The 12,796-nt window shown below is 41.5% G+C and overlaps 1 protein-coding gene across 1 annotated transcript in view; it reads left to right on the top strand.

Moving 5' to 3' along the window:
• Positions 1–7,489, top strand: part of FBLN5 (fibulin 5) — a gene marked incomplete at its 3' end in the record, with an annotated part of 44,559 nt that extends 37,070 nt beyond the window's left edge. The window contains exons 8-11 of the mRNA XM_080617976.1: positions 1,845–1,967; positions 2,505–2,631; positions 5,145–5,340; positions 7,328–7,489. Of these exons, the coding sequence (XP_080474102.1) occupies positions 1,845–1,967; positions 2,505–2,631; positions 5,145–5,340; positions 7,328–7,489 (608 nt within the window). The remainder of the gene's footprint in view (positions 1–1,844; positions 1,968–2,504; positions 2,632–5,144; positions 5,341–7,327) is intronic.
• Positions 7,490–12,796: the final 5,307 nt, after the last annotated feature.

The raw sequence follows: 12,796 nt of genomic DNA, 5'->3' as shown, positions 1-12,796 counted from the left end.
TGGGGACCTGAACGAGTGAAGATCAATGCAATGACACATAAACACTGCCAGTGCAAAATGCTAACAGAAGAGGTGATGCTTGAGTCTCATTCATGTCTGAGAGTTAAGATAGAAAAAGGGACTTTCTACCACCCAGATTTAGAGCAGAAAACCTTTTCTTGACAATTCTGTGCAAGAAGACGCTTGTCAAAGAAGGTCAAATTTTTCTGGATGAGCTTCTTTCACTTCACAAGCAATCACTAGACATTGCTGATGTTCACAGAGGGAATGGCTGGTTAGGAGAACACTCCTATGAGGCATCTTGGATCCACATGTACTTCAACAGCAGCTGGATTACTCCACGGCAGCTAGGTTAGCTTGAAGATGGGAGGTGTACCTGCCCAGTTGAAGGGGAGAGGCAGAGATTTCAACCTGGCTTTCCCAACATTGGCATTATTTTCTAGTCACAGGGATCTTGCATGTGCATTAGATGTGCTCTGAAATGCCTACCATCTTGTCCTTTGCAGGTAGTCAGCAGAATGCCAGAAGTGTTTAGGGACAGTAAAGGTGTGTCTGCCCTGTGTGGGCTCAGTAGCAGAAATGTGGGACCCTTGGGGCTTTAAGTCCCTCCAGCACCTCCAGCTGAGCCCAGGTTATATGAATTCAATGTGCTGGAGGTATGGGCTTGAACACCTGGAGGGCGTGGGTGATATCTCTGTCCCTGTATGGAGTCAGCCCTCAGTCCATGTTTTGTTAGGAAGGTGGGTTTTTATCAGCAAATTCGCTGGGCCAAGTCACACAATAACAGGACTATGTAGGTGTAGAATTCCTTTCATCTGTCTTTTGATAATGTGGCTATAGTCATAAAGCCACTTTAACATATTTGGACTTCAAATACTTTCCAATCCATCTGCACAAAACACTGAAAGTGGATAAATGGACTGAGCCTGATTTAGAAGAAAGGGAAATTCATTCTGAAGAGTAAAAGTGATTTGCCTGGGAGAGTCAACATGTCAGAGCTGGGAATAAGAACTTGGGAGTTCCTGGCTGGGGCTTTGGCCTTTGTTTCTTTCTTCCCCTGAACAGGGAAATAAGGAAATGATTAACTGCAGCCTCCCTCAGTCTAGTGCCTTTGCATGTGTTTTCCTCTCAGTCAGCCATGCCTCCGTGTGCAGCTCTGAAGTTCCTATTTCTCACTTAAGCACAGTTCTGCAGACTAAAATGACTGATCAATTAATGAGTGCAAGGGGAAAAGAGCACAATTTCTGCTTTGAATCAGAGATTTGACAGACTGCTTAGCTTCCTGGGTATCTGGGAGATGGCTGGGCCTTCCAGTAGGTCTGGCCCAAGCAGGGATGAGCTCTGTAGTCTTGCTGGAATGCCTTGGAAGTAACTGGCTAGAGGCTAAGAAATATAAAACAGCCGGGGCTGGCTGCAGGACTTCTGCTGGGACCCATATGTGGCCCTGGGAAAGGGAAGTTTGCTCTCCAGAAAAAAAAAGGGGGGAAAGAAAGCAAAGAAAATCATTGCCAAGTCTCTCCTTTCAAATTACAGTTGCAGCTTTGTTGTTGGAGTGGCTCTATCTCTGACGTAAAACAGAACTGAAAACTTGGCCAACTGCTGACAGGTATTCGAAAACAAAAATAAATAAATAAAATGCATTGTGTTCAGCAGCAGTTTTGATTTCCTGAGGCAAAAAGTGTTTAACCATGAACTTGTTGTATAGCATTTTGCTAGGCTGCTCCAAAGCTCTAGGGAGCTGGAGGGTGCCAACCTCCTGCTGGGGTGATGGACACCTAGTCTGGATGGCCCACCTTCCTTTGACTATAAAGCCAAAGACACTAAATTTTGTTTTACCACTGCAGACATGGATGAATGCAGCTTCTCAGAGTTCCTCTGCCAGCACGAATGTGTGAATGGGCCTGGTTCTTACTACTGTATCTGTCCTTCGGGCTATAACTTGCTTGATGATAACAGAAGCTGCCAAGGTAAGAACATTCCTGCACTGATTAAAACCCAAGGGGACCAGAAAATAGTCCTGTGTCTGGAAAGGTTTTCAAGAATTGAGATGCTTTGTCTTGGCACTGCACAGTGAAATACTCGTAGGGGCCAATTATGTAATTCTGGTAAGAATGTCATCACGTGAATAGTGCCGCTGAGGTGAATTGGTGTGTTGGTGTAAGACTTTACTGACTAGGAAACAGCTACATGGGAAAGCCCTCAGATGCATTCCTCTCTGCTGCACGTCTGTCTTTAGTTTTCCCATTCTCTAAGGTCAGAGAGCTTGAGCAGCCAATTTCTTTTCTATTTTTGCAGCGGTCAGCATATGGGAGCACTCCAGCAGCAGAAATGAATGGAGTAAAAACTGATCTTAAAACAGGGGCCAGTTAACAAAAGGCCACTTTTCATGGTGCAAGAGTGTTAGGAATTTTGGGGCAACTCCTTAAGATGGAAACTGGCTTGTAAGAGTGGTGTCTTGCGCGTATTTTGCTGATTTACCCTTTCTCTTGTTTCTGGTGTTTTAGATATCAATGAATGTGAAACCAGAAACTTCACCTGCACTCCGCAGCAGACATGTTTCAATATCCCAGGAGAATACAAATGTTTAGACCCAGTACGATGTGAGGATCCTTATATCCAGATTAATGAGAAGTGAGTAACGTACCCACAGCCACAAAAGCAAATTCTATCTGTGTGAAGTGTATCTAGAGTGAACCAAACAGGCTGCATTTTCATAACACAGCCATGAAATGTGTCTAGAAAACTATGCATACATGCTGTTGCTGCATTTACCATTGCTAAGCTTTGTAAATATAATTGTAGTTCCTTACCAGATCACCAGGTGGGATATGATATGATATGATATGATATGATATGATATGATAGGATATGATACTCAGATGTGTGGGAAGTTAGACTGGAATAATACTTACGAGGGAGTAGAGAAAACAGCAAAGTTTGTAATGTAATAAGAGACATTTACTTATATTACTAACTGACTTCATATATGCTCAAATGCAGCCTGTTTATTAGTATGAATATTTCCTTTAAATACGAACTAGCTTACGTCTGGGAAATAATTTAAAACATTAGTTATAGCAGAATACAGGTAGTTTCCTCGTGCTTAAAGGTTAGAGATGCTGAAAAGTCCAGACTGATTTGCCTTGTGCAGAAATCTAGTATGTCTGGGTAGGCTGTTAGCACTGTTACTGTCTAAATTTGGAATTATTTGAGCAAGCAAAAAATAAACCCCACATTTCTAAAAACTGCCTGTTTCTTTTACATTTTTGTAGATGCTTTTCTGGGGCTCAAAATATTTCAGCTACAGGCAGATGTCCGTATATTGCAGCCCATAGTATTTCGCCCATAGTATTTCACCCATAGTATTTGGGGGTTGGAACTAGATGATCTTAAGGTCCTTTCCAACCCTAACTATTCTATGATTCTATGATTTGAACTGGATTTTTGAACATTTGAAATCTCTGTATACAGGTTGCTGGGTTGGATGGGGCCTTAAGTAACGTGGTCTAGTGGCAGGTGTCCCTGCCTGTGGCAGAGGGGTTGGAACTAGGTGATCTTTAAGGTCCTTCCCAACTAAAAAAACATTCTATATTCTGCGATCTTATGATCTAAATTCCCCAGAGCCCAACTATAGAGTCCTCACAGATCAGCTTGCATTAGAACTCTTGATCTCTGAGCTTTGTATTTCGTGGCTTTGGCTGGTGCCTGGATGTGACAGCATTTAATTTGGGGCATCTGTCTAGAAGTGGTCAGTATAAAAGCCATGTGAATTCCTTGCATCTGTGTTTTCTGTGGAAGAAATTGGGTGTTTGTAATGCCAGGAGCCTTTTTATGGTGGTCATGCCAGATGAACTACCTTAAACTGGTGTCAGTAGTGGAGGTAATAGAAGAAATAAGCAAAAAGACACAACTCTCTTCCAGTAAATTCCCCAGCATGGCCTTTATAAAGTGACATCCTGCCTCACAACGTTACTAGAGTTCTCTGAAGAAATCAGCAACATGTGGCTAGGGCACGTGGGCTGATGCAGTCTCCTTGGTTTCTGAGAACCTCACCTAATCTAATGGAAATTAAGCAGCCATAAGGAAGAGAGAAGTCCCTGGCATAGAAGAATAAGAAGTTGAAAGAGAAAAAGTAAATACAGTGTTAAATTGTCAACTTTCACAGTGAAGTTCTGCAGGGGTTTGAGCTGGACCTACTTTGTGAAACATTCATAAGCAAGGATAAATCATAAGATGGGCAAAGTCTGCAGGACTATCTGAGGACAGTAGAGAAAAGTGGAGGTCAAAAAAGAAATGCAGAAGGAACCTTAATGACTGTGCAATAACAGTAGCAGATGAAATTCAGTGTAGATGAATGTAAAGTAAAAAGACAACCCCAAATTAGATATAAAGTGCTGATCCGATCATAATCCGTCCAAACTGATATTTGAGGGTTGTTATAAATATTTCTATGATCTGCAATACTTACCTAATGATCTGAAAAGCAATCTGAATTTGAGCTGTTAATAGGTAGATAACGTCCTTAGAGCACATGCCATTGTGTACCCATATCTTCAAGACTGTGCAGTTCCTTCCCTTCCTCTCAAAAGAAATATAACTGGACAAAGGTTCATAAAGAGCAGTGAGTGTGATCAGAAGTATGAAATAGCTTCCTTGTTAAGACTCTTCAGCCATGAACAGGGTCAAATATGAAACCCTGAGTTGTGTGAGGAGGATGAGCAGGGGTTGACTGGCTGCCCTCCTTTCAATAGAAGAGCTGGAAGCCTCAAAGCCAGCAAGGGGCAGTGCAGAGGTGAAGGGGGGCTGTGGAGCTCCTGGCTGCAGATGGCAAACATTCGTGTGGGTATAAGCGGAAGCTGGACAAGCTGACGAATAAGAAAGAGAATGTTGTCTCTAAGGAGACAAAGGATGCCAAGATGTTTTGGCCTAGAAGACAAGAAAAAGAAGGCAGGGATATAGGTGGGTCAGAATAGCAACACAGAGAATACAAAAAGTGAGAAAATTCATTACACGTTTCACTGATTCTTGTTTAGCTGCTCAACAACATTATTTGTTTATTTATTTAAGCAGCTGTATTTGCATTAAAGAATCAAATATTACAGCAGTTTGTAACCTCTGATGACAATCCTATCTCTAACAATTAGCCGCTGCATGTGTCCAGCTGAAAACGCCGGTTGCAGAGATCAGCCATTCACCATCTTGTACAGAGTGATGGATATGGTGTCCGGGCGGTCTGTGCCTTCTGACATTTTTCAGATGCAAGCAACAACTCGCTACCCTGGAGCCTATTACATCTTTCAAATCAAATCAGGGAATGAGGGCAGGGAGTTCTACATGCGGGTAAGTCTGGTGCTCACTGAGAAGCTGAGTATCCTGATAGCAGAACTTACTTTTAATGAATATCATTTAAAGATTGAGTATGAAGCATTTTTACATGTAGACATGCAAAGCAGTGAGCTGATCTGCAGAGGCTTCTGGCTCTTCCAGGAACGTAACTGACTCAAAGCAAACACACTTTTTTTATGAGACATTAGGTTCAGGAAAATCCAGGGCTTTACCCATGTCTAAGAATAGCTCAGGGCTCCCATGCTCAAGAGAAACTATGTGCCAAACCTTTTATATTTGATGGACAATCAGTAATTGTTGCTGAGTCAATGTTTCTTGTTTGCTGTATTAAACTCTTCATTGAAATTGGGAAAAAATGAAAATCACAGAGTAAAAAAACAACCAACCAACCAAACGAAGAAACCCAACCAAACAAAAAACCCCCACCAAACCCCAGCCTTTATCTCAGTAACTGATTTTCTGGGTTCTTTTCTTTCATATGTTATGTATTTTTTTTCACTGAGAATATACATTTTATGTATTCATTGTTAGAGGATTGTTACTTTTTTCTTTCATCTGAATTTTCCTCAGAAGACATCTCTGTTCTCCAGTCATTTTTACTGCACCTCTGATGTGTAGGGACGATGGGAAGCATCTGTACAGAATGAGGCAGAAGCACCAGGGATGGTGACATTCAAAAGGTTGATTTTTAACTCTAGGCAAAACCTGGCTTTGGTACTCACATTGAGTAATATTCAGCAGCTATTGATGGTTCCAGTTGCCCACTGAAATCAGTAGTGTGACAGATTCCAATTTCTCACAAGAGCCTCAGATTCTCACTGTAAAAAAAGGAAGATGTTTCAAAATACTGGAATGACAAGTGGTCCCAGAACAATCATTTACATCTCACAAGAGCTTTCCTGTTGCAAAGCCATTACTGATGCTATCAACCTTTCCCCTTCATCTGAGTTGACCCACCAGATGCTAAGGCTCCAGCGATCAGCATCAGTGCTCAAGTTGCTTGTTTTCCTTTCTTTATTTATCACACCGCCGTTTGTCACCTAAGCCGCTCCGTTCGCACAAGCTACCCCTTCCGTGGCAGCAACTTCATTCTCCGATCAGGTCGTAGCCAGCAGGTGGTGCCCAGTCGTTGCTTCGTTACTTCGGAAAGAGGAAAAGGCGGGGCAAGGGCAAAGGCCCGGGGGCTGAGGCATCAGGGGCCGTCCAGCTCCTCACAGCTTTGTTGAGCTTCTTTGATCAGAGATAACACAATCTGCGCAGTTTAGTGATAAAACAGGTACCTCTTTGTGTACATAAGTTTCTGCTAGAAAAATAAAACAAAATGCACTTGGTCTTAACATCAGAAGCTCTGATTCTTAAATGTTCATAATCCACTGTTCTGGCCAAATATTTCAAAGGTCTGCTTCCACTTACTACAGACAGATTTTTCTGAACTGCCTTCACATATTTAAAGCTCTCTTCAGAGGGTAAGGTTTTGTGATGTTAATATATGCAATTATATAGCAAACCCTGATCCTGTTCACATAGGAACATCTGTTCTTTGAGATCTGTTAACATAACCCCTTCTTGGTGTTCACTGCTTCAAAATAATAATGTTCTTTACATCAAACAAAAGAGTATCTTCCCTCCTCCCTCTACCCACCCCCCCCCAAAAAAAAAAAAAAAAAAAAAAAGGTGTCATTACATGTTTATACCCTAAATCCATGTTTTCATCTTTTTCCTTTTGGACAATACCAAATTTCTATGTTCTATAGCTCCTTTTGTGTTCAGGGCTCTCAAAGGCTCTACAAACTGTGGAAGGTGATGGTTCATACAAAACACTGAAATGGAGCCAAGTGTTGAAGTCAAGCTATCTCTCCCCTGAATTGCAGTGGCTTCAAACAATGCAACAGAAACCATTTATTTTGGTTGCTTGAAGACTGTAGTGAGGCAATAGCAAATAATAGGCAATCTTACCTGCTTTCTCTTGTTTTGTGCACAGCAAACGGGACCAATCAGTGCTACTCTGGTGATGACTCGCCCTGTGAAGGGGCCCCGTACTATTGAGTTGGACTTGGAAATGATCACTGTTAACACCGTCATCAACTTCAGAGGAAGCTCTGTCATCCGGCTGAGGATATACGTATCACAATACTCCTTCTAAACCCTGAGTTCGTGCTCTGAAAACATTAAAATGAGAGGCGGTTCTTCCTCTGCAGAGCTCTCCTCAGAAGCCAGTACGTATAGCAGCTCCAAACCAAATCAGTACTTCTGCAGACCCATGACCTATGCCTCTCTGAGGAGTGAGGCCTCTTCATGCACAGCCCCTACCAGGCTGCAGACATCTGAAGATGTATTGTCAGCAGATCCCATATGATTCTCTATTGGTCATACATTTTAAGGAGTCTTTTTTTCACTGTAAACACTTCTAGGATATGAGTCTTATGTTTCAAAGATTGTGAACCTTTGTAGCTCCAAGGCTGCTTGGCAAAAAGCACCAAAGAAACTGAGGAAAAAGATGGCTTTTGCAATCTTGCCTTTTATTATTATTATTATTATTATTATTATTATAAATGGAAAGCAGACAAACAAGCAGAAAAAAGAAACAAAAAGTCACTTATAGAAACAAGGGATCTCAGAAGTGCTAACTTACATTCCCAATTACCGCTGGAATTATCAGGCACTTCGTCACAATTCACCCTGCATTTGTCCTAGTTTCTCCTGTTTTTTCTTTTATTCCATTTTATAATTAAAACTCATTGTAAATTCATTCCCAAATACATGTTTTACTATGTAATCTTCTACTTTCTAGCAAAGTGTCACATGCTTGGGTTCCTTCCTGTATTAAATCTTTCTATATATAACAGAGTTCATAGAAATCTATCACTGGATGGTATGTTTTACAATATTTAGGATGCTATGCTTATTTTCACCCAGGCTCTTTAATACAGGCCTCCACTGCCAGAATAGTGTCCAGAATCTTTAGAGCAGATAAACCCCAGAGCTTTATTTTCCTGTTTTCCTGAGTTTGGTAGTTGCAGACAGTTTGTAATGGTTATAAGGTAGCGATACTAACTCTGTAGTTGAGGTTACAACTAATCTCCTGTTCAAAGACCACTCAGGTCAGGTTGTCCAAATTCCTTCAGAAAAAATTAATTGTTATGTTCATGTGCAGTCTCCCTCCTGCATTCCTAACACTGGGGAGAATAAGCTGAAAAGGACTTGGACCAGTCTTACCGTTCATGTGTCTGCCGCAAAGCAGACCCCACTATACAAGTACCCAGACCTCAAATGAAGGGATCCCACAGTTTCCGTAGGCAATGTCTTCTCAGGTATAACTGCTGTAACCAATAGAAAATTTCTCCTAAAGTCTAATCTGAATCTCTGCTGTTGTAACTTAAATCCATTGCTTTTTAGCCTACTTCCAGTAGAAACAGAGAACAGTTTATCTTCCCCTTCGCCACAGTTTTTAACGTGTCTAAAGGCTGTTGTCATGTCTCCCCTCAGACCATTTCTCTCTAGTCTAAACAAAACCAATTCTTTTGGTCTTTCCTCATACATCACATTTTCTGGACCTTTGATCATTCGTGTTGCTCTCATCTGGATTCTCTCCAGTTGGTTCACATCTTTCTTGAAGCGCAGTGCCCAAAACTGTGAAAAGTATTCCAGCTGAGGCCTCACAGTGCTAAGCTAAATCTATATATATGTTCAGGAGTTTGAAAAAAAACTAAATAAATATTGTATAGTTTGGAGATATAATGCTCATCTTGTTGAAGCCACTGGGAGTTTGGTCTTTTCTTTTAGTAGGGATGAGGGTTCATATGCCTGGTTCTTAAATTTCTCTGAAACAAGCTCTTCTGTTTTTCCCCTTGCTACTTTTCTTCTTATTTGCCCTCTAGCATTGCCATGGCAGGAAAGATAAACTTTGCTTTGTCTTTCTGGGAGCTGGAATTGCATAATGCTACTTGGTAAAAGAAGTTTATGAAGATTATAATGCAAGCAGGCAGGAGCAGAGTGGAAGCATTATGTGAGGTCTTCGTTAAAGTGGAGTATTAAATTGGAGAATACAGGCTCAGAGAGTTATCACAACACAGACTGCATTACACAATCAGAAAACTGACTCTTGTTCCTAATAAACTTTGTGAGTTAGTCTGGAGCTGGTTTTCCCTAGCTTTACCAGATACTCTACTCTTTTGACTTGTACTCAGTTTGAAGGGAGCCCTGATGCAATGGCTGACAACAATGGAACACTGAGTTGAGTGTGCTTTAGCAGCTTCCATTTCTTCATGGTTTAAAATTGTCTCCACGCTGCCACAATGTCTTGGGATCTTACAGAGCTTACAGGTCTGTACGCAGGCTGTCCTTTATTGTAAAAACAAAAGGGCTGGAGATGGACTTCAAGATTTAGCAGGCCAAACTGAGGGCAGCAAGCCAATGAGTTTTGTGAGTAGCCAGCTTGGAGGAGATAAATGTAGAGGAAATGTGGACAGAAATATCAGAAACAAGAATGTGTTTCTTGAGTGTATCATGGCTCATCATATACCACAGTCTTGGAGAGGAAAGTAGAGACGAGCAGGAAAGATGAATGTTAGTTTATAACTGTGAGGCTAACCAAAAGTACTCATGTGTCCCAGATGATGGAAGTGAGACATGGGAAACAAGCAGGCTCTGGTAGCCCAGAGAGGGAGGCAAGGGGCAGGCAGGGTCTCTTACATTAAAGATGTAAAACTCTTAACATGCTGAAAGTTTTCCCAGCACGTAAAAGCCCCATTTTCTCCCTGTTGTGCCCCTATGTTAAGGTTTCTTCGTGCCCAGTTGGGGAGCCCTCTTTTTCCTGGCATCACATCACCGCCTGGAGATGAAGCACACCCTGTTAGGCATCAGACAATTTCTCACTTCTGGGCTGTTCTCCCATGGCCTCCACATACCAGCCTGATTTAACCCTAATTTAGAAACATCAAACCCCAGAGGAATTCCATAACAAAACACTTTGTTAAGAGATTAAAGCTTGAACACTTGGTTTTAGCAGCGTCCAGCAAGTACTCATAAAACTTTACACTTTCTATATAAACATTCTACGCCTTAAAAAAAAAGTGAAAAGTCTGGAAACAAAGGAATTCAGCCACTTCTGAAATGCCATAACATCTTTCATCACTCACTATCACTCCAGACAACTTTAACTTTCCCAAATATATGCCAATCTCAAAATAATAAATTACTAGCAGTTTATAACGTCTAAACTCTCCATTTCCTAGTCTGGGGTCTGTTTCCAATAGACCATCGCAGACTTCTATAGTACAGCAATTCTCACCAAATTAAAAAAAGAAAAGAAAATAGGGATATGCATGTCAGGTTTATACAGCATGAAATCTAAAAATGCAAACTTGCAACTCCTGTATACATTCATGTCCTCATTTGAGGCCAGGCCTCCATAAAAGTAGACAGAATTCCAGGTCCAGAAAATGATTATTTATTCTAACCTATTGCAGAGGATTTTCTGACACAAATGGTTTTAACATATAGTTAATAGACAATATTCTGGCCGGCACAAGATGAGGGCATTGACCGCGATCTGGATACGTGTGGCTTCCCTCCAGCTCTGCTCTTACACGCTCCTCGCTCGGGGTGGCGGAGCCATGCCCTGGCTGAGCTGAGATTGCACAGCTCTGTGCCTCTCCTCCCTGTTGGCTGTCATGTCTGTTTAAACAAAGGTCCTCAGAAGAAAGACTGGCTCTCACTATGTGTGCAGCACCTATTGCCAATGCAATAATTGGAATAAAAGTAAACAAAAGCAGAAATGGCAGTCATTCAGTCATTTTGATACAGATCACAGTGATTGGAAAGGAGAATCTATTCTGATAAATGAACCAAGTGATTCATGCTAGTCAGGTTAGACGCCAGAAGGAGAATAATGGCAAGAGATGAATGATCCAGTGCTGTAGAGCTGAATGGGTCCTATTATCTGGTCTGTTTGACTTCCAGATATTTTTAGGGGTTTAAGATGTTTTGACACAGACAAAAAAATATTGCTTCACCTGGGAGTTTGCTGGATCCCACAGGGTAGCTTGTCAACTTGTGTTTCTCTGACAACAACAACTTTGTTGAGAATAATGAAGCTTCTTTGAATTCCTGGTCACCCACCATTACCAAATGTAGTGGTCATTCAAGTTCTCCAATTTGTCTTAATCAGAGAATATGCTACTGAATCCCTTCCATAGCATGTAGCTGTATTAGATCCAATTAAAATTTCATAGAACAAAGATGTTAAAATAAATAATAAATAAATAAATGTATGTTCAAACCTGACAGGCACTATTGTTAAAATAAATCTCTATCCTGGATGGACAAACCCCTCACCCTTTGCATGACTCTGCTGCTCTTTAACAGAAAGATCAGAAGTATCCTTAGGGTCTTTTCTATGTGTGTGTAAACAACTGTTCATATTATGTGTATGCAATGAGAATTTACATAAGCTAAAACTAGTCATGGTAGTGTGTGTGGCTCTGCATTTGGAAGTCAAAGAGTTGCAAGATAACACAGAACAAGCAAATTCTATTTCCTCATCTGATATGAGTGCAACTGTCACATTTTATTGTTTTAAGTCTTTGAACCGATTCTGAATAGCTCAACCTCAAAGCAGGTGCCAGTCATGAATACTGAGGCTGACGGGTCAGTGCTGTAGGATCCAGAGGTATTTGTGTGGGGATGTCTCTGATCCTGCAGAGGATCTCCTTACCTGTTTCAGTGCAGACTGCATCTGATGTTTATAAGTGTGTGTATCAGAAGTGAAAACCTCACCTACTCCAGCTCTTAGTTCAGACTTCTGAGATCCCCCTAGTGGTTTCCTTTGGCCAAACTGACCCCCCTGTGTAACTCTGCTAATGTTGATGAATTCACAAGAGGGAGAGTTTTGGTGCAAGGCAGATGTACTTTTACACCAGCAGGTGAATAATGATGCAGTAATCTTTATGAAAGAATTGAGGAATGTAGTTCTGTAGCAAAGGGATCTTCAGGAAACACTTCAGCAAACAAAAGTTCCTGAAATGTCCAATCTCTTTCAATTCCCTCCTGTATCCCAGAAGTGACTCATTCTCCCTTTTGAGTTTGTCCCGGACAAGTGATCTCATTATGATCATGCACTGCAAGCACACGCTGAGTGAGCTTCACTTCTCTGGCACTATGTGTAATATTTTTAACTTTTTGGAGACATTTTCACACTTTTTGGAGAGATGGAGGCTATGTGCCTCTTCTAAGCTCTGACTGACCTCAGCTGCTTTTCCTATAGCCAAAGCAGTTCCGTTATCTCCCTGCCAGGTTCCTCTGCACCCATCATCTGTACAACAAGCTCTTCAGATGTTTCACTGGAAACGAAGGCGCTGCTTTTGACCCACTTGCTACTTTTGAAGCCCCCTCCCTCTGCAATGATGGTAGGCACCCTCACAGCAAAGTATTAGGTCTGAATGGCTGAAGG

The sequence above is a fragment of the Psittacula echo genome (assembly GCF_963264785.1).
Source record: "Psittacula echo genome assembly, chromosome: 5".
NCBI classification, from domain to species: Eukaryota; Metazoa; Chordata; class Aves; order Psittaciformes; family Psittacidae; genus Psittacula; species Psittacula echo.
Note: the sequence above shows the minus strand (reverse complement) of the source record. Positions and strands in the feature narration are given on the sequence as shown.